This window comes from Bidens hawaiensis, unplaced genomic scaffold (assembly GCF_021521415.1).
Source record: "Bidens hawaiensis isolate Kalapana, Puna unplaced genomic scaffold, B.hawaiensis_p1.1 tig00003182_1, whole genome shotgun sequence".
In the NCBI taxonomy this organism is placed as follows: domain Eukaryota; kingdom Viridiplantae; phylum Streptophyta; class Magnoliopsida; order Asterales; family Asteraceae; genus Bidens; species Bidens hawaiensis.
The window spans coordinates 1159660-1179360 of NW_027491173.1; the positions used below are offsets into that span (position 1 = coordinate 1159660).

Below are 19701 nucleotides of genomic sequence, written 5' to 3' on the forward strand. Positions count from 1 at the left end.
TTGGCCAACCCGTTTTTTCCACTTGAGGGCCCTATTGCTCGGCATATTTACAAACTTGACATACTTCGACAAAACAAAAGTGTAACATACTTAATATAGACATAAAGTAAAGTTTTACCAAGTACGGGATTGAAGTAACTTATTAGGATCTAGGATCCTGATCAACAGAAGTACTTTTTCAGATGAATTGCATTCCAAGCCCTTGGGAGCAAGTCACCTTCCATATTCATCAGACGATATGCCCCCTTTCCTGCTTCAGCTTCAAATAAATAAGGACCTTCCCATTTGGTTGCTAACTTCTTGTGAGAGGGATTAGTTGTATTTTGGGACGCCTTTCGAAGAACTAAATCTCCCACTTCAAATCTTCTAATTCTGATATTCTTGTTGTATACACCAGCCATCTTTTGTTGGTAGGCAGCCATCCTGAATCTTGCTTAATCTCTAAGTTCTTCAACAGTATCCAGGTCTTGGACAAGATTCTCGTCGTTCGTCTGAGGATCACGGATGCTAGTCCTGGCTGTTGAATACACCATTTTGGTAGGGATCACTGCTTCAGCTTCGAAGACTAATGAGAACGATATTTGTCCCGTGGCGTTCTTTGGAGTTTTCCCAAAGCACGTAGGGTAGTTCCTCAGCCCATTTGCCTTTCTTCATTCCAAGCTTCTTCTTCAAGTTGTTGATGATGATTTTGTTGCTTGATTCTGCTTGGCCATTTGCTGGTGGATAGACTGGTGTTGAAGTGATCATCTTAATTCCCCAGCTGTCACAAAAGTTAGTAGTTCTTTTCCCAGTAAATTGGGAACCATTGTCACAAATAATTTCAGAACGGATACCAAATCTAGTAATAATATTACGCTTAATAAAGGATATAACTTCCTTCTCCCTGACTTGAGGAAATGCCTCAGCTTCAATCCATTTAGAGAAATAGTCTGTCATTGCTAGCATAAAGACTCTTCCTCCTGGAGCTATAGGAAGTTTGTCTGCTATATCCATCCCCCATTTCATAAACGGCCATGAGGAAACAATAGGGTATAGAGGTTCCGCCGGCTGGTGCAGGAAGTTACCATGCCTTTGACAAGCATCGCACTTCCTTGAGTATTCCATAGCATCCTTCTTCTTAATAGGCTAGAAGTATCCAGTCCTTAGAATCCTGGAGAATAATGCTCTTCCCCTGTATGGTTGCCACAATCTCCTTCATGGAAATCCTTTAGCACCTCCTGGATCTCGGGTTCTTCTATGCATCTTAAGTATGGACCTACAAGGGATTTCTTGTATAGCATATCATGTATATTAGTATATTGTGATACCTTTGCTTTGAAAGCTTTGGGTTTTCGCCTTCTGGAATTTCTCCATCTTGGATGTACTTCGTTATTAGAAGGATCCAGGATTAACGATCTTGTGGAAGATCCTTAGGATCCAAGAAGATCTTCCCCTCTATGTCCATTTCCTTACATTCCTCAATTTTCGGAGATAAGACATGAATAATAGGAATTTTTATATTTTCGGGGAGCTTCAAGGTTGAGGCCAGGTTTCAAAAGCATCAGCCTCTGCATTCTCTTCTCTAGGTACCTGTGTAATAGTAAAATACTCGAAGGATCCTGCAAGATCCTTAACTATATCTTTGTCGGAGTATTTAGTTGATCTTGTATTCTTTGATCCTCCTCCAACCTGATGAATCTTAAAGCTCTGTTTCGGACCTCATCTAAGTTCCTACAAGGGATCATAACAAGATCTTGGTAAAATGGACAGTTCTTTTGTAATCCCATTTTGAATGCCTCAACAGCTGTTGGGACGTCCAGATTTGAAATTTCCAATGCCTCTCTTCCAAACCTAGTAAGGAAATGTCTAGGGGGTTCCCCACGAGGTTGGACAATTCTATATAAATCATTAGTTAATTTTTCAAAGGATCTATTGCAAGAAAATTGACTATTAAACAGATTGATTAAATGAGAAAAAAAAAAGTAATTGAATAAGGAGGAAGACTTAGCAGCCATTTGAGGGCGGATCCAGTGAGTGTTGACCCAAAGCATTTGCATAAGCAAGCTTCTTTCAATTTCTCTGGGATCGGGTTGATTTCCATCCTCTCACGATATAAGGCTACATGTTCCTCAGTATCCGTGGATCCATCATTTAACTTCATGATAGGGGCAGTGAAGCGTTTCGGTATCTCAGCATCACAAATTGGAGGAGTAAATCTGGATATGTTATGGCTCCCTGCTGGTAACTCCGTGATGGGTCTGATGACTCCTAGTACGCTGGATATCATATCCTTGAGTTTTTGCAACTCACGGGCTATAGTTTGATTGATCCATGCATCCTGCATACTACCACGATTAGTGTCAAAGGATAAATTATTGTAAGTGGTACCTCTTTTGTGATCAAAAGATCTCGCTCCATAGCCTGTGCCTGGGGTACACTGTTTCAGCATCAAGGGTTGGTCCAGCAGTAGCAGTGGTCTGCATGGGTATAAAGCTCCTTTATGGACCTCAATTGGCCTTGATCGTGGCTCCTTCAAAGGTTCTTTCCCATAAGAGTAATAGGATCCTGGATGCTGATGAATGATGGATTATGTCTGAAAGCCTAAGGATCCTGGTTGAAAGACGGAGGATCCTTGAAGATGGTGAGTAGAGGATCCTTGACGGAAACCTAAGGATCCAAGCTAGAAGGCAGAGGATCCCTGTGAATGGTGACTGGAGGGTCTTAAGTGTTGGCTAGAGGATCCTTGTTGAAGGATAGATGATCCTTAAGAATATTGGGCTGAGTATCCTTTGTGGAAGAGATCCGAGGATTCTTGTTGAAGGTAAGAGGACGTTGGACACCTTTGACCTGGGAAATCTGGGGTGCTGAAGTCAAGCATTCTCGGCATGATGGGACTTGCGTCTTCAGCAGTCTTCCTGGTTCTCCTAATTTCTTCAATCTCATGGAGGATCCTCTGATTGGTCTTGTTATGCTGCTCCATATAGTTCTTCATCTGTGTACACAAAACAGAAACATCATTGTTAGCAGTTACCGTTTGGGATGCAGTAGTGGATTTTGATTGGGAGAAAACGGCAGTCTCCTTCTTCTGAGCGACGGTTATTGGCTTTTGTGGCTTCATAGAGACAAGTAATGGTGGCAAAGACACTTGAACCGAAACACCTGAAGCAACAGTTGTAGAAACAGCTTTTCCTTGAGAGGCCATTGTGTAATGATTTTGAGTGTAGGGGTTGAATAAAGGTAATATTTTTTTGGGATTAAAGCACCAATGGCCCCACGGTGGGCGCCAAATTGTTTTGGTCAAAAATCGGTCTAAGGATCAAGTAACCAAACTAGTATGTGAAGATTGGTGCTAGTATGAACAAAACGATCAAAGTAACAATTGTAAAGGTTGAACAACAAGATTTGTATGAGGAAAAGCCCTTGGTAACAAGTATCACGCCGGCATAAAAACCTCGGGTAGTGAAAATTATCACTACCAATTATATTAAGCTCAAAGGAATTACAAGAGATGGAATCAAGGCTGATTGTGATTACAGAGTGTTTTTGCTAAGAGTTCTAAGTGTGCTATGTGATGTGTGTTGTGATCAGCCTCTATTCAATATATAAATACGAAGAATTATAACGTATACTAACTGATTCCTACAAATCCAGCCACGTTTGTTTACTTTTTCTTCATGACCGTTCATGAACATGGGCGAGCTGGATGGACCTGGTAAAATATGCTCTACGTAAAAGTAGGAATTCCAGTAAGCACGTGTTTTACCTTCAAAATATATTAGAATATAAATTGAAGTCGACTGTCAAGAATAGTTGATCCATAAGGATCAAGAATCCTGGTCCCAACATATATGTATGCTCATTTGTTAAAAGAAAAAAGAATCGCTAACGTAACGAAATCCATATTAAGAAATTAAATTAGGGTTTGAATACAAGATCTGTTTTACATTTTACATTTCTAATATTTATATTTTTTTGTATTTTGATTTTATTTATTTTAAGGAAATTAATAATATATTTATAAGGTTTATTGATGAAAGAGTTTCACAAATAAATGAGGTGTTATAGCCCATTTAGAAGCTATCTAGGTTTGATGAGACCCATGTCCCGCTTATTTTTTTACTATAAAATTGTTTCATAACTATAAATAATATATTTTAAAAAAAAAAATCGGATATTAATTTTTAGTATATCTTTATTTTATACGATTTTCATATCAAATATTTGGTGAGATTAATTTTTAATATAATGAGATGTTATAACGCATTTAGTGGCTTGGTTTGGTGAGACCATACCCGTGAATCTGGGTTAAATGCATGAGAAATCACCATTTACAAATAATGCAATCTGATGGCTTAAGAGAAAATAGGGAGCTTTTGTTTATATATATTTAAGATATATATGTATGTGTATATATACATATATATATATAGGGGTGGGTTCTAGTAAAAACTCCTCTTAAAGAAAAACTTAAAAACTTCTAAAAACTTCTAAAAAAACTATTTTTAACTTTTTTTTAAAATTTTTTTTGAAATTTCTTTTTTTCCATTATTCTTATATGTTGTTATTGGTTCCAAAAAAAAAGCCTTGTCGGTATAGTACGCATATGTAATAGTGTGCATTGATTATATGCAAAAGTGTTTGTATTGCATAGAATCAACACTATTGCACATGTTTGATACACACTATTGTATATATCGAATATAAGACTAATACACACATCGAATACACATTAGTACGTATGTGTAATACAACATTAACGCACATATGCACCACATCGACTTTTATTTTATTATTATTTTTTTTCATATAATACAACACTACTACACATATACAATACACAAATATTGAATATATGCAATAAAACACTATTAAACTCAAAAATGCATAGTAATACACATGTGTAATACAACTGTATCGCACAGTAATACGTATGTGCATTACAGCGGTTTTTTTTTTTTGGTTTTTTTTATTTTTTTCAAGTGAAATATAAGAATAATGGCTAAAACAGAATTTTGAAAATATTTTTTTATTTTTAATTAAAAATAATTCTTTGAAAGTTTTTAAGTTTTATTTCTAAAGGTGAATTTTCTCTTGATCCTCTCCCTATATATATATATATATATATATATATATATATATATATATATATATATATATATATATATATATATATATATCATTCACTCAATCTCTATAAATATCGCATTCACCTCTTTAAACTTTTTAAAATTTTCTCCTAAAATATGTCTTCCAAATCATCCACGACACCCGACTACTACCCCGATATCGACATTATTTCATATTCGAATTTAGAGGATGAAGCGATATTTAGTGCTATTCGAGAGGCTGTTGGACTCTTAGTCGAGCTTTGTGAAAGTTCACAACTATGAAAAAGATGACCTCATCTTCAACGGGATCGTGTAGGTGCTCGTGACCGGTTGATGAAAGATTATTTTTCAACGGACGCAAATTTTGATTCGAAATGATTTCGGCGTCGTTTTCGGATGAGTCGCAAACTATGTTAACGAATAGTTGGTGATCTAGAACACGATTATGCATTTTTCTAACAACTGGAGGACGCGAGAGGTAAACCGGGATTTTCTCCTATGCAAAAATACACTGCGGCAATTCGTCAACTAGCGTACAGGACTACGAGCGACGCTATGGAAGATATTTACTAATGTCGGAGACAGTGGGTTGCGAAGCGCTTCACACGTTCTACGAATGTGAGTATTATTATGTAAGGCCCCGCTCTCGGGAACCCTACTTTTGCTCGGGTTAGATTTACTCATTCACATAATTCGGAAATCAAAGTTAATTAAAACAATTTGCGAAAATAAAAGTCATACATTCAATCATAACTTAAGTACTTGTTTAAGTAAAATAACATACGTCTTAAACGTTGAAACATAATAACACGTGGATCTTCCTTCTCTTCGATGCCATCCTTCATTTATTTGCCACATGCCTCCCTCTAAGCAACCAGCCTCATTCTACTCAACTGCGTGCATACCAAAAGTCAGCTACGCTTGTGAGTTCTAGTTAATTAGCATACATTACATACACTTACTTATTAACACGCGTCCGGAGATGCGTATTAAATACTTACCTGGTCATATATCATATATACATACATACATACTTTCATACATTCTTACTGTCTTACTTATTACTTCTATGCTTACATTACCTTCATATGACTTCTTTAAGAACATTTCGCCCTACATACCTCGGATATTATAAGGGTCCGGCACCCTACATACATCGGAAATTATAAGGATCCGGCATCCTACATACCTTAAAAATTATAAGGATCCGGCATCCTACATACCTCGGAAATTATAAGGATCCGGCATCCTACATACCTTGGTTATTATTAGGGTCTGGTGCCGTTTGTCGTACCATACAACCATACCTTCGTTACATTTCTTTTGCTTCCTTCAATTATAACTAATATATCAAACTACGTGCATAATAATTAATCATTCTATATCATTCACATTCGTACACAAACATATATCCAATATACAGTTACCATTTAAGGTAAGTGTATTAATCTAACACATCGTAGTATGCACACAGCCCAAAAAAAACGTAACACAGATAATGGGCTAGAACTCACCTGGATTCTGTTCCTCTCGGAGTTAATTGTAACAGTTCTCCTTAGTTGCCCACGTCTATCTATATAATAATTTATAGTATCAATTAACTAATTCTAACCCAATCATTCTTCTAGGTCAGTGAAGTCCCTAACGAACTGCATCGCATTTCCCATATCAATCGCATCGCATGGGATCAAACCAGTCGCATCGCATGGATGCAAACCAGTCACATCGCATGGATGCAAACCAGTCACATCGCATGGGAGCAACCAGTCGCATCGCTTGAATGCAAACCAGTCGCATCGCATGGGAGCAAGCGATCGCATCGCTTGAATGCAAACCAGTCGCATCGCATGGAAGCAAACCAGTCACATTGCATGCCAATTAATCGCATGTCTCTGAACCAACATGCGATGCGATTCGGCACTGTGCCATCCGATTCATCATTTTCTTAATTTTTCCATTCCTTCAGTTTTTTTACCTTTTAACCATTCTTTATGCCCCGTTTTACTATTCCAACGAGATGTGACCTTAGCAACCTTAATAACTCATTTTTTTTACATGGTCTGAACGCCACCCGTTCGTCCCGATTCATTCCAAACAACATGTTAAACATGAAGTTTATGTCTTTCTTACTTGTTTCAACCCGATTTACTCTCATTAAATTTCGTGCAAAACCGACTTCGTTTACCCGTCCTTTTAACGAACCGAACGCTACTCGTTTTACCTAAACCGAACCAACTAACCCATTTACTAACAAGTTCATTAATTTATCACTACCTGTGGCCCGATCTGTCATCCTACCAAGTTTCATACAAATCTGTACACGAAAAGTAAGCCTTTTTAATAAAAACATACCTTTGAAGTTTATGTTCGAAATCACTCGAATAACCCCAAACCATATCAAACGAACTCGGAATTGAGTGATTAAAGCGGCCATGGAACCGTCTCGCCATGATCTATGAACCCATCAGCTCTCCATGGCCGGAAACTGCCGCTATAGTTGCCCGAAAACCCAAACAGTTGCAACTGGACTTCACGACCTCTGATAGAAAATCTGATCGGTGGGAATCTTCGTTTATATGTTACGAACAGTCAATTAAAATTTGAGTCCGATCCGATGGTTAGATCTCCGGGAATCATCGGGTCTTTGCGGGTTGCTCTCACAAAAACGGGATTTGGTAAAGAAAGAGGTTGGATGTGATGAGGATTATTAAATAAGATGGTGGCTATATTTATATGAAGGGAGTAGGGTTTCATGTTTAACTTTTCATCTAATGACACTAAACCCCCTTGTACTTTAGATAATTACATTTATCTTTTACAATTTAATTAAACCCAATTCTTTTAAATACATCATGAAACTTGGGACGTTAAATATTATTTTTATTATTTATTTCAAAACCTTAATATTTTGAGTATAAATTTTATAAACTTTTTTAAACTTAGGTATTCCTCAACTATATCATAAAAAATATTTGAGGAGGCAGACTCAAAGTGACGTACAAAAAATATACGAGGTGCATCAACAAAGACATGGTTTTCCCGGAATGCTTGGTAGCCTTGATTGCATGCACTGGCCTTAGGAAGCCTGCTCAGTTGCTTGGCAAGGTCTATATCATCGGGGTGATCATGATAGCCTAACAATTATGCTTGAGGCGACTGCATCATTTGATATTTGGATATGACATGTGTTTTTTGGAACGCCCGGTGCAAACAATGATGTAGTTGTGATAAATGCGTCCAATATTTTTGACCGCATAATAGACGGAGTCTCACCCGACACCTCATTTTCCACGAATGATGTCAACTACAAATACAGATATTATCTGGTCGACGGTATTTATCCTGAGTGGGCCACGTTGGTTCTTAGCTTTACGTGCCCTATTGACGATAAACGTCAAGAAAAACACGAGTTAGTCAGAAAGGACATCGAAAGGGCATTCGGGGTATTAAAGAAACGTTGGTCTATTATTAGACAACCGGTTCGTTTTTGACAAATGGATAAGTTAAGAAACAAAATATACAATTGCATTATCTTGCATAATATGATATTAGAGGACTCGGGTAGCGCAATTTGCCAAGGTGAGTATAACGATGATCCAGAGCCAATCTCAACACTAAGCGAAGATGAGAAACTTGCTAATTTATTAAGAACACAAAGAAGGGAAACGAATTTCATCCTTATATCGGAGTTGGTTGAACATCTTTGGAGTAAAAAGCAACATGACGGCAACGGCTAAAAATAGATGTAATTTTTTTAGTTTTAGTTTATATGTTTTTATATTTAATTTAGTTTGTTTATTATTTTTATTGTATGTTATATTATTATTGTATTATATATTATTATGTTTTTTTTTGTTTGTTTTATGGGAAAGAAAAAATGTTGGGCTTCGATACCCCCTCACCACATAGGGACATTATAGCTTGGGGCTTTGATGCCCCTAGTGCCCGGATGAAGAGGCTTCGAAGCCCCCCACCATAGACCAGCCTAAACACTACCTAACAATTAACCTTAGGAATATAGAGGTGTAAAGATATATTACGTTTAAACTAAATTACGGAGTTACTAATATACATTAAACCATACTTATGTTACTCTGACGTATGATTTTAATTTTGTTCTCTTGGCTTTCATTGCTTGTCACGGTTACTAAGAAAATGTTTGACAACGAAGCATATATTTCTTTGACTCCTACGTTCTTAGAACACAACTAACACAAGAATATATATATATATATATATATATATATATATATATATATATATATATATATATATATTACATATAATGGATGGACAAAATGGTAATTACAACACATCGGAAAAGACACGGGTAAAATTTAATGAAATCACCGCCAGCAACCTTAATTGCACTCTCCGGCATCATACTTAATTGCAATTAATATGAAACCCCTGCAATTAAATGGGCATCCGAACCGACCGATCCCTCGTCTATTACCACACTGTGAGAGGTTAAAACAGTTGTATTCAATCATCGCATTCAGTCCAGCCGCTCCTATCGAAGATTTGAACGACTCAAAATCCATGGATATATTTCAAGCTCTTTTAGCCGTTCCACCGAAAACGAAAAATGTAAGATCACCATAGGTCTCAATTTATACCAAGGGTGCGTTCGTTTCACAGAATTCTTGGGAATTCAAAGGAATTGGAATTAAAATCCCATGGTGTGTTCGTTTTGGAATTGGAATCTTAATTTCCTTTTGATGCGTTCGGTTGTCAAGGAATTGAAATTGGAATTCAATTCCTTCAAATTCCTTTAAATGATGGGATTCTAAATCCTTCCAAAATGTGGAGGATTTCAAGTAAATTCGTTGGAATCTTATCTCGAGGTTTTTTATTTTTTTTAACGAGAACAACGAATAAAATATTTTGTTTTTTTTACTTTTTTTGTTTTCGATTTATATTTTGAGTTATAATTTTTTTATTATTATTTTTGAATATCTTTTTGAGGGGTTTTTGATCTTAATAGAAAACCCCTAAAAAATCATTAAAAAAATCATAACACAAAATATAAATAAAAAACAAAAAATCTAAAAAAACTAAAGTGTTTCCACCATTATTCTCGTAAAAAAAATAAAAAACTCGATTCCAATTTCTTTGTCAAACGAACACACCAAGAATGGAATTGGATTTCAATTCCTTCAGATTCCAATTCTTATTGGAATTGGAATGTTCAGATTCCAAATCCTATTCCTTCCATTTCCAAATACTATGCAAATTCCAATTCCAATTTCATTTCTTTCCGTGAAACAAATGCGGCCTAATTGTTTTATGTTGGGTTTCCAAATAAGAAATTATTAGGGCTATTATGTGTACCCATTTGTTCTATTTCATCATTTGATAGAGTGCATTTGCCCAATTTGCAGGGTGTAGGTCTCCCCCATGTTTGGTGGTGGACTTAGATTAACCAAAACTTTATTTGTAACTTTGTTTTGAAAAATGTTCACTAAATATGAGGGAAGGGGGTGTACGAATCATGTATTTAAAACATGTTCTGTGCATGGGCGAAGGTTAGTGAGGGCCCGGGCCCCCTGTTTTTTTGCGCAGTGATAATTTGATTAGCACGGCCTTGAATAAGCCGAGTCAGTTAAAAAGGAAGTTTATATCAGTTGCAAAGTCTCTCTTATAATAGGTTTGCCTTCACTTTGCCAAAGTTGAATGTGAAGTTTATGGATAAAGATATTACTATTGAGAATAACATAATGGGCATTCACTTAAAGAGTGTTAAGTCTCGATTTGTTTGGAGAAAGCACTTGTCTTGATCTTTAGTTATGTTTGGGTGACATTTATGTATGGGTGTAATTAACATTATTAATACTGTTCATAGTTTCATTCTAATGGCAGTTTTTTTTGTTATAATATAGCTTCTTAAAGAAGCCGAAAGTTCTATGGTCGACATATTGAAGCTGGCTGCTATTTTCTCAGTATACATTCCATTACAGGTAGATTAGATTTTTAGTTTTCCACACATTGTTTCATTCAATTTATTTGAATCTTATCTTTAAGAAAGCTTTAAGAAAATAGCTGAGCCAGTTTTGTATATACTCCAGATTAACAGCACAGAGAACAAGTCAATGCTTCATGTAGCTCTTCGTGCCTCAAAGGACACAACAATAAACAGTGATGGAAAGAATGTGGTTCCCGATGTTTGGCAAGTTTTGGACAAAATCCATCAGTTTTCAGATAAAGTTCGCAACGAATCTTGGGTAGTTATTCTTATTATAATCTGATTGTATGAAACTTATTATTATTTTTTTTTATTATTATTATTTATATTATAAAAATAACTATAACTATAATGTACTTTTGAGTTACATTCAACATGTGTCCCGAATGAAAATCGGGACTACGATTGATCCGTGGTACAGATAACACCACACGAATTAACACGTAGGGCAACTTATAATTAATACTAGATACAGAGATCACCACTAGTATTAACGATAAGATCCAAAGAACACCGTTTACCCGACTAAAGATAAACTAGCAATGCAAACACAAGTTGCAAAATCTGCGAATAAAAGTTGGGTACTAATTCTCTGCCATTTTCTGTTGCATGCAAGAGTTTTACATAGAGAATTAATTGCTACAAACTTGCTAAAGACAACCCATGTTCCTAACTAGCAGGAAGTGGTGAATACATATTCAACAACTGCTACCCACTACTAAAAGAATATAACTGAAATAAATAAATAGTAATAGAAAATAACAAAACATGCATGCACTAAAGTAACTCATGGAGCAGCAATAATGTGAGTGACCCACTTGATAGCTTTAGTGAGCTGGTCTTTTACTTCTACTTCCACGTCATCAATAGAGCATGCACATGCATGCATATGTTGTTGTGGGTCTCCATCAGTTAGGTTGGAGCCACGGGTAAAGCATTGACCAATGTGATTGCTATTGGTATTGGTGGAAGCTTCTTTGGCCCGTTGTTTGTGCACACTGCTCTTCAAGCAGGTAACCTTTTTAACTTCACATGTGAACTAGATATTAGCAGGTTCATCATAAAAATTTTTTTTGGGTATTTGCAGATCCCGGGGCAAGTAAATTAGCAGGAGGGCGCCAGCTTCGCTTGTAAGTATACATAATCTTTTAGGCAAGATCTTACTTATTATTATTTTTATTATTATTATTATACGGGTGTTTATGCAGTCTGGCTAATGTTGATCCAGTAGACGTAGCAAGAAATATTTCAGGGTTGAATCCCGAGACCACTTTAGGTGATATTACTTTATTATCTGTATAAGTTTGTATTTATTCAGGTGCTATAAAACTTTATTATCTTTTATGATTAAAGATGTGTCAGTGTATTTAATGCAGTTGTGGTTTCAAAAACTTTTACTACAGCCGGGAGGATGCTGAATGCTTGGACATTGAGGGAATGGATCTCATCTGCACCACTTATGTTTCTATCAATATTTTTGGATCCGATAACAATCCAATTTTATATATTTTGTTCATACTAAACATATAATTTTGCTGCTTTCAGGTCGCAGGCTGTTTCAAAGCATATGGTTGCTGTTAGCACAAATCTTAAGGTTTTATTCTTTACCGTTTTTTAGTTTTAATGTTAAGGGTAATTTAGTCATTTATAAAAAAATCAACACAAAAGATAACCTCTACTTTAAGACAAATGTTGTTACCTTTTACTATTTGAGAAAACTGTTGGACTAAATATGTAATTTTTAAAACTTGGGGACTAAAGTTGCAATATGGCTATACCATACGGACCATGTGCATTATCATATGAATCTATCTCAATGCAAGTTGCGACATCGGGCGAATTATGGATCACTTATCTCATATAAGTGTTTCTCTCTTCACACAATTAAATAGTTGGTAATAATAATTTTTGTGACTCATGTATTCTTTGTGATTATGTTAACTGACTGGTTGTTAAATGAGGATTCTGAGTAATTACTTAACGAGACCTTTAATGTCATCCCTTGTGAGAGGAGGACCTACTAAGTCATTGGGTTATGAACTTATGATGGATGCTTAGGAACCTGAGGGCAGCAATCCCAATTTATGGACAATGACTCAGGTACCAAACTACCACTTGACTTCTTCATAAATTTTTCTTTATTGTATATTTTGTTTTAAACCTTTATATGCTATCGAACTAGGGGAAGAGGCTTGGTGCATTGAACAAATTCTAAGGCTGGATATTGTAATATTAATATTCTTATATGCACTAATGTATCCATTAGAAAACTTGATATTCTGTCATTTTGATATGGTTGTAAATTATGATATAAATACCTCGCGGAATATAGTTTGAAAATCACACACTCTTTTTTTGGCATTCTGTTATGACGTGTAACATGCATAGGAAGTGTTTTTTTTATACTTTATATGCGTCATACAATCCACTAAGACTGTTTTTGGATGGGCGAAATATTATGTTTAAAAACCAAGAATGGGTTGATATGTAATACATAACAGAAGTGTATCTAACACCAGCTGGTATTCAAACATAATGGTTAACTTTTTTACTTAATCGCTACCAAATGCTTATGTATATTAACCGGTGGTAATGACCGCTTCTTATGAATCTAACATCAATTGGGAAACACGCCGCAACGCGCGGGCTCTTTTACTAGTCTTAGTTAAAACATATAATTATAAACCCCGACTATATTACAATATTTATTACGGTAGTTTTATAAAATATTGAGCGACATTAAGTCCATCATGAAACTTGAACCTTCAATCCACCTTAAGGATTGCTGCTTTACACAATTTAATACATCTAAACCAAATCATTTTGGTGTTTATTATGGTAACTTCCATAATCTGGCCATTACCTTACTTAAAAATGAAACAAAATTGATAACTTATTAACTTAGCAAACTGATAAGTTATTAACCCCGACTTCAACTTGGACAAGACCATGAAAGAATGAGGTTCAGTTTTCAGCATAGTCCGAGGGACCATATGATTGAAATATGTTAGAGAATAGTCCTTTCTTTCTCATAGGATTCATACCTATATCTTTGCATATTTGATCGTTGTACCAAATTTCTAAACCACAAAATGACGAATTATAATAGTATTCACCAGACACTCGCTTTATAAGTGCGTCCCATTTCTCGACATCCTTCTCCATCTCGTTAATGGTTGGTAGCTTAAACTTACCTTCTAGAAGTGCTGCCACCCATCGTGACGCTGATTCAGAGACAAAGACACTTGAAAGACCATCTGAATATCCAATGATCGCTAGCTGTGGTATCCTTGGAGGAATACATTCCCTGGTAATTATAACGTTATCAGTTACCGGCGCAGGGTGTAATTAATTCTCTATTCAAATGAGTGAATGACTAACCTGTAAAGACCGATTCGTTGTGAGTTTTCAATGAGGTGACTAAAAGTTGGGGATTCGAAAATATCCTTGATCTTCTTTTTACTGTTAAATCCTGTAGCACATATAACTATATCTGCTCTTACATGTGTGTTATCCTCAGGGATCAAAACCCCGTTTTCATAAAAGCTAAAATGTGATGATTTCTTCAACTTGATGCTTCCTTTTTCTAGCGTATCGATAAAGTTTTCTGGGTTTGGAAGATAGATAAGATAACCTGAGTGCAAATCTATAGAGAAACTATGTTGTGGCACCATGTCAAACTTAGCGAGCTGAAGACTCGATTTGATGTAGGTTTCTAAAAGTCTTAAGACTGCCCAACGCTGATAATCAAACATTCAATTAATAATGTCTAGGGTTAATTTACTATTCAATTAATAATGTCTAGGTGTAGTTTTGGTTAACGTTTGACTTACAAGAGGTGAGAGTAATGTTGCCACAAGACTAAGAAAAAAACCTTCACCGGGTTTATGAAACAGAAGCTGTTGAAAGCGGCTATAAATCAAAGCCTGCAATGAAATTCCCCATGGAAACCAGCTTCCAAGCTTCCAGTGATCATGCCTGTAAACAATTGTACATGGATGTTCTGGGCCTGCGAATTAGCATGCACATAATTAAAACAAAATTAAGACGAGCAAGACATATATAGTTAAAAAGTTAAAGCCAACTAACCATTGACAGACGCGCACTCTCTTGCAATGTCAATACCTGTTTTCCCGAACCCTACAACCACAATCTTTTTCCCTTTCACAAACTCAGCAGCTTTTTGGTTATCCATAGCTGAGTATTCCATGGAGTGTATAGCCTGCCCACAGAAAACTTCTGGGCCTTCTCCAGCCGAGAATTGTGGTATGTTTGGAACATCTTTAAATCTTCCCACACAGAGTATCACAAAATCCACGGTGTAAACCTGTTTTATAAGTATGATAATATAAAACTTGGTGCAATGCCAACTTGAGGACTCGAACAGCTAATGTGGAAAGTATAAGGGTGGTTCGGTTTTGGTCTCATAGGGGGCTTGGAGGAGATCAAGATAATAATAAATTAATTATTAATTATCTTTATCTTTTATTTTTTTTTTTAATTAAAAAGTGATAAATTAATGAGAATATGAAAGGATTAAGGATTCTCCATTCAATTTTTCTCAATTATAAATTGTTTATTGGATTACATCGAAACAGAAGGCAAGCGGGCAACAAGCTGCGCCGCTACCTCTTTTATTTAATTTAAATTTTAAGTTTATCTTTTGTTTATTTATTTAATTTTGAAGTTGTGTTGGAGTCCCGTTCGTAATTCAAGTCTACGTAGGCTATACAAGCCAGTTAGTTTTCCTTTATTTTGATGTAATTCAATTTTTCAATTTCAAAAAATTAGAAGAGAGTCGCGTAAACGTTTTATGCAAGTTACGTGCTCTTGGTTCTTGATTCATTTGTCTAATTAAGGTTTAATAGATAGAAGATCCAACAAATAGAAAACACACGCAATAATATATTAATCATCCATATATACCTTGGTGGTTTTGGTTTTGGTCTCAGTATGTTCCACGGTGAGATTCCACTTGCCTTGGGGAGGAAATGGGTCGCCAGTGCCGTTCCACATGGACCATGTATCTGATGAGGGTCCGTCATAGCTTATCCCCTTGACTCGAGAATTAAAGTTGATATGGTGGATGAGATCGAAATGGGTGGCGTAGGAGTGGATGTAGTCTAGCACCTGTTGTTGGGTAGGGAAGTCGCCTGTGACTGAAGGTGGCCATGGAAAGTCTGAAAACTGATATGTGTCTTTGATCGTCTGAAGCCTGGTGGTTCTAATGGTTTTAGTCCATACACCACCAACCTGGGACTCTAATTCGAAGACAATGGGGTTGAAACCTTTTGAAAGACAGTGTTTGCAAGCACTGAGGCCAGCAACACCAGCTCCAATAATGGCTATTTGCTTCTTACCCATTATAGACGTCCTTTTTTATTTTTACTTTTCTTTGAACCGACTGTGATTTATAAAACTATATATAGATGGAAAAGTTTGAAAAGTTTATAATAAAAAAATTAAAAAAAAAATTAATTTATGTTTGCCTTCTTCTACGTCGGGCTCCTGGTCCAACTTAAAAATTAATTGTGGACTTTTAATTCCACACCACCTTCCACAAATTCAAGTTTGGCTTTGAATTCCACCAATCAAGTTTGGCTGCTGTGTCTCCTTTGACTTTGATATGTGGCGGCTCTCCATTTCTGTCTTCCATGCCCCGTGAAAATCGTAATATATATATATATATAGGTAGAGCATTAACAAAAAAAACTCATATTTAAAAAGAAAACTAAAAAACTCTTAAATAATTATTTTTAATTAAAAATAAAAAAATATTTTTAACATTCTGTTTTAGCTATTATTCTTATATTTTCTTATATTTTACTCGAAAAAAATAAATAAAAAAAATAAAAAAACCGTTGTAATGCACATATGTATTACTGTGCGATACCGTTGTATTACACATGTGTATTACCATGTACTTTTGAGTTTAATAGTGTTTTATTGCATATATTCAATATTTGTGTATTGTATATGTGTAGTAGTGTTGTATTATATGGAAAAAAAAAACTCATAAAAACTTCTAAAGAATTATTTATAATTAAAAATAAAAAAATATTTTCAAAATTCTGTTTTAGCTATTATTCTTATATTCCACTCGAAAAAAATAAAAAAATAAAAAAAAAACCGCTGTAATGCACATACGTATTACTGTGCGATACCGTTGTATTACATATGTGTATTACTATATATTTTTTTATTTTAATAGTGTTTTATTGCATATATATTCAATTTTTTTGTATTGTCTATGTGTAGTAGTGTTGTATTATATGGAAAAAAAAATATTAATAAAATAAAAGTCGATGTGTTGTACATGTGACTTAATGTTGTATTACACATACGTACTAATGTGTATTCGATGTGTGTATTGGTCTTATATTGCATATATACAATAGTGTGTATCAAATATGTGCAATAGTGTTGTATTCTATGCAATACAAACACTTTTGCATATATGCAATACACACTATTACACATGCACATTCTACCGACGGGGTTACCGACAAGTTTTTTTTTTTGGAACCATTAACAACATATAAGAATAATGGGAAAAAACGAAACTTCAAAAAAAATTTAAAAAAAAAGTTAAAAATTGTTTTTTAAAAGTTTTTAAGTTTTCTCTTTAAGAGGAGTTTTCACTAGATCTCACCCCTATATATATATATATATATATATACCTATTCTAATAAAGTAAAATAAATGCGAACACTTATCATGTTTTGGTTAATTCTCATAATTTTGTTTCCTCCAAAACTAATATACCCTAATATCTGTAATAAATCAATAATGATTCACTTTCCTTTTACACTATATTTATATAATATCTATATATTTTTATAAATATAAATATTAACATATTATTTTACTATATATTTCAAAATACTTAGTGAATTTTAAAAATCAACAAATCATGTTTCTCAAATGAAAATTATTTCGGGTTTTTTGTGAAACTTAAATTTGATTTTATGAGTTAAAATTTGTTAAATAGATTGTTTGGTACAAGTTAACTGCATTTGGGTTAAAAATTGTAACGGGTTAAAAATGAAAATTTTGAGTATTTTTAAAAGTTTAAGAATGCAAAATAGATTTTATCGTTAAATTTGTTATGGGTTCAAAGTGTTGACTTTAAAATGTCCAAAGTATGAAAGTTAGAAGTTTAAACATGATTCGGGTTTCAAATTTATTTTTAAGGGCGTTTTTTTAAATAATCAAAAAGGTTCGGGATTTGGCAAACTGACTATTTTTCCCTCAATTATTAAAATATAAGAAAAGATTGCGAACACTTTCGACGTGCCACCTCCATGCCTATCAATGCTTCTAACTTTTATCAAATTTGAAATATTTATGTCAACATTAATTTTTCCTTAAATGGTGATCAGAACGTTGTATGGGAAGCATGTCATGCAAAACTATGCTCAAATGAATATTCACAAAATTGAATGGGTTAACATGTTATTTTTTTATGTTGTCATTATGACAAAGTCGAGAAGCCCTCTGAAACTTATCAAAATCTTTTTCATGGTGTAGCTCAGAAAAACATAGCTCTTGAAGAACATCCATTGTTACAATTTAATGTTCTACTTTCCTTTGATGGCTGGTAAATTGATAAATATATCAATAAAGGTAACGCTCCTTTTGTATTTAGGCTGAATGGTTAGAACTACTATCGTATGAGAAGCTTTATTTCCGAAATTGGTTCATAAACAAAAGTTTTTCAATTATACATATATGGCACCGAGAATGAATTTTTCAATAGAAAGAAGCATTCCCGGGTATGTTTTTGCACGAGCATTCATTTTTTTTTATTAAGTTTATTTAAAAAAATCATTTTGTGATATAAATAAAATCAATTTATTTACACATTGTATAGATATAAGCATAGATGTAATACATTTTTTTTATATACGCTATGTAATTATTTTTTTATTTATAATTTGAATTATCACGTGTGTAACATGAGTTCTAAAACTAGTATATATATATGGTGGGATTTAGAGAGAACTCCTCTAAATAAGAGAACTAGAGAACTAGTACAAAATTATTTTAACTTTTTTTTTTTTTTAAATATTTTGTGATTTTTTTTCTTTCCTCTTTCTAATAAGATGATGTTGCTCCTAAAAAAATGATCGATGTAGTGATATGTGCACTAATGTGTATTGCATATATACAATAGTGTTTTGCATATAATACAACATAATTTCATTATACAATACATACTATTGAATACATGCAAATACAACACTAACAATTGTATGCAATGCACACTATCACATATAAGTAATACAACACTAATGCAGTAATGCACATATGCACTATATCGATTTTTTTTGTATATAGTATAACACTATTGCACTAATACAATACAAACAATTGCATATATGCTATTCAACACTATTGTACATATCAAAATACACACTAATGCACATATGCAATAAAAAAGTCGATGTATTGCATATGTGCACTACAGCGAGTTTTTTTTTATTATCTTTTTTTATTTTTAAATTTTTTCTAGTGAAGAATAACAACATATAAGAAGGATCAAAGAAAAAAAGTTAAAATTTTTTTTTAATTAAACTAAAAATATTTGTTTATTAGTTATGTAGTTCTCTCTCTAAGGATGAGTTCTCTCTTGATCCTCTCCCTATA

At 34.3% G+C, this 19701-nt stretch overlaps 2 protein-coding genes across 2 annotated transcripts; one reads left to right on the forward strand and one right to left on the reverse strand.

Annotated features, from left to right (window-relative positions):
* The first annotated feature begins 3333 nt into the window (after positions 1–3333).
* LOC143622528 (glucose-6-phosphate isomerase, cytosolic 1-like) lies at positions 3334–12670 on the forward strand. Its single transcript, XM_077093646.1, has 8 exons — positions 3334–3402; positions 10970–11047; positions 11156–11311; positions 11969–12065; positions 12140–12182; positions 12261–12328; positions 12429–12513; positions 12598–12670. Exons 1-8 carry the CDS (start codon positions 3334–3336, stop codon positions 12668–12670), a joined length of 669 nt encoding a protein of 222 aa, XP_076949761.1.
* Positions 12671–14016: 1346 nt separating this feature from the next.
* LOC143622529 (putative flavin-containing monooxygenase 1) lies at positions 14017–16439 on the reverse strand. The gene is made up of 5 exons (XM_077093647.1): positions 15979–16439; positions 15142–15379; positions 14886–15061; positions 14434–14792; positions 14017–14359 (listed from the first exon to the last, which is right to left on the reverse strand). The coding sequence occupies exons 1-5, from the start codon at positions 16414–16416 to the stop codon at positions 14017–14019; spliced, it is 1554 nt and encodes a 517-aa protein (XP_076949762.1). The 5' UTR covers positions 16417–16439.
* Positions 16440–19701: the final 3262 nt, after the last annotated feature.

What these genes read in the sequence shown, in the direction of transcription:
- LOC143622529 (XM_077093647.1), bottom strand. Translation starts at nt 16,416, where the DNA reads ATGGGTAAGAAGCAAATAGCCATTATTGGAGCTGGTGTTGCTGGCCTC. An exon ending in CAACATTACTCTCACCTCTT is followed by an intron (nt 14,793 to 14,885) that starts GTAAGTCAAACG and finishes TTTGATTATCAG; the next exon opens with CGTTGGGCAGTCTTAAGACT. An exon ending in CAACGAATCGGTCTTTACAG is followed by an intron (nt 14,360 to 14,433) that starts GTTAGTCATTCA and finishes TATAATTACCAG; the next exon opens with GGAATGTATTCCTCCAAGGA.
- LOC143622528 (XM_077093646.1), top strand. Translation starts at nt 3,334, where the DNA reads ATGAACAAAACGATCAAAGTAACAATTGTAAAGGTTGAACAACAAGAT. An exon ending in CAGTATACATTCCATTACAG is followed by an intron (nt 11,048 to 11,155) that starts GTAGATTAGATT and finishes TATATACTCCAG; the next exon opens with ATTAACAGCACAGAGAACAA. An exon ending in GCACACTGCTCTTCAAGCAG is followed by an intron (nt 12,066 to 12,139) that starts GTAACCTTTTTA and finishes GGGTATTTGCAG; the next exon opens with ATCCCGGGGCAAGTAAATTA.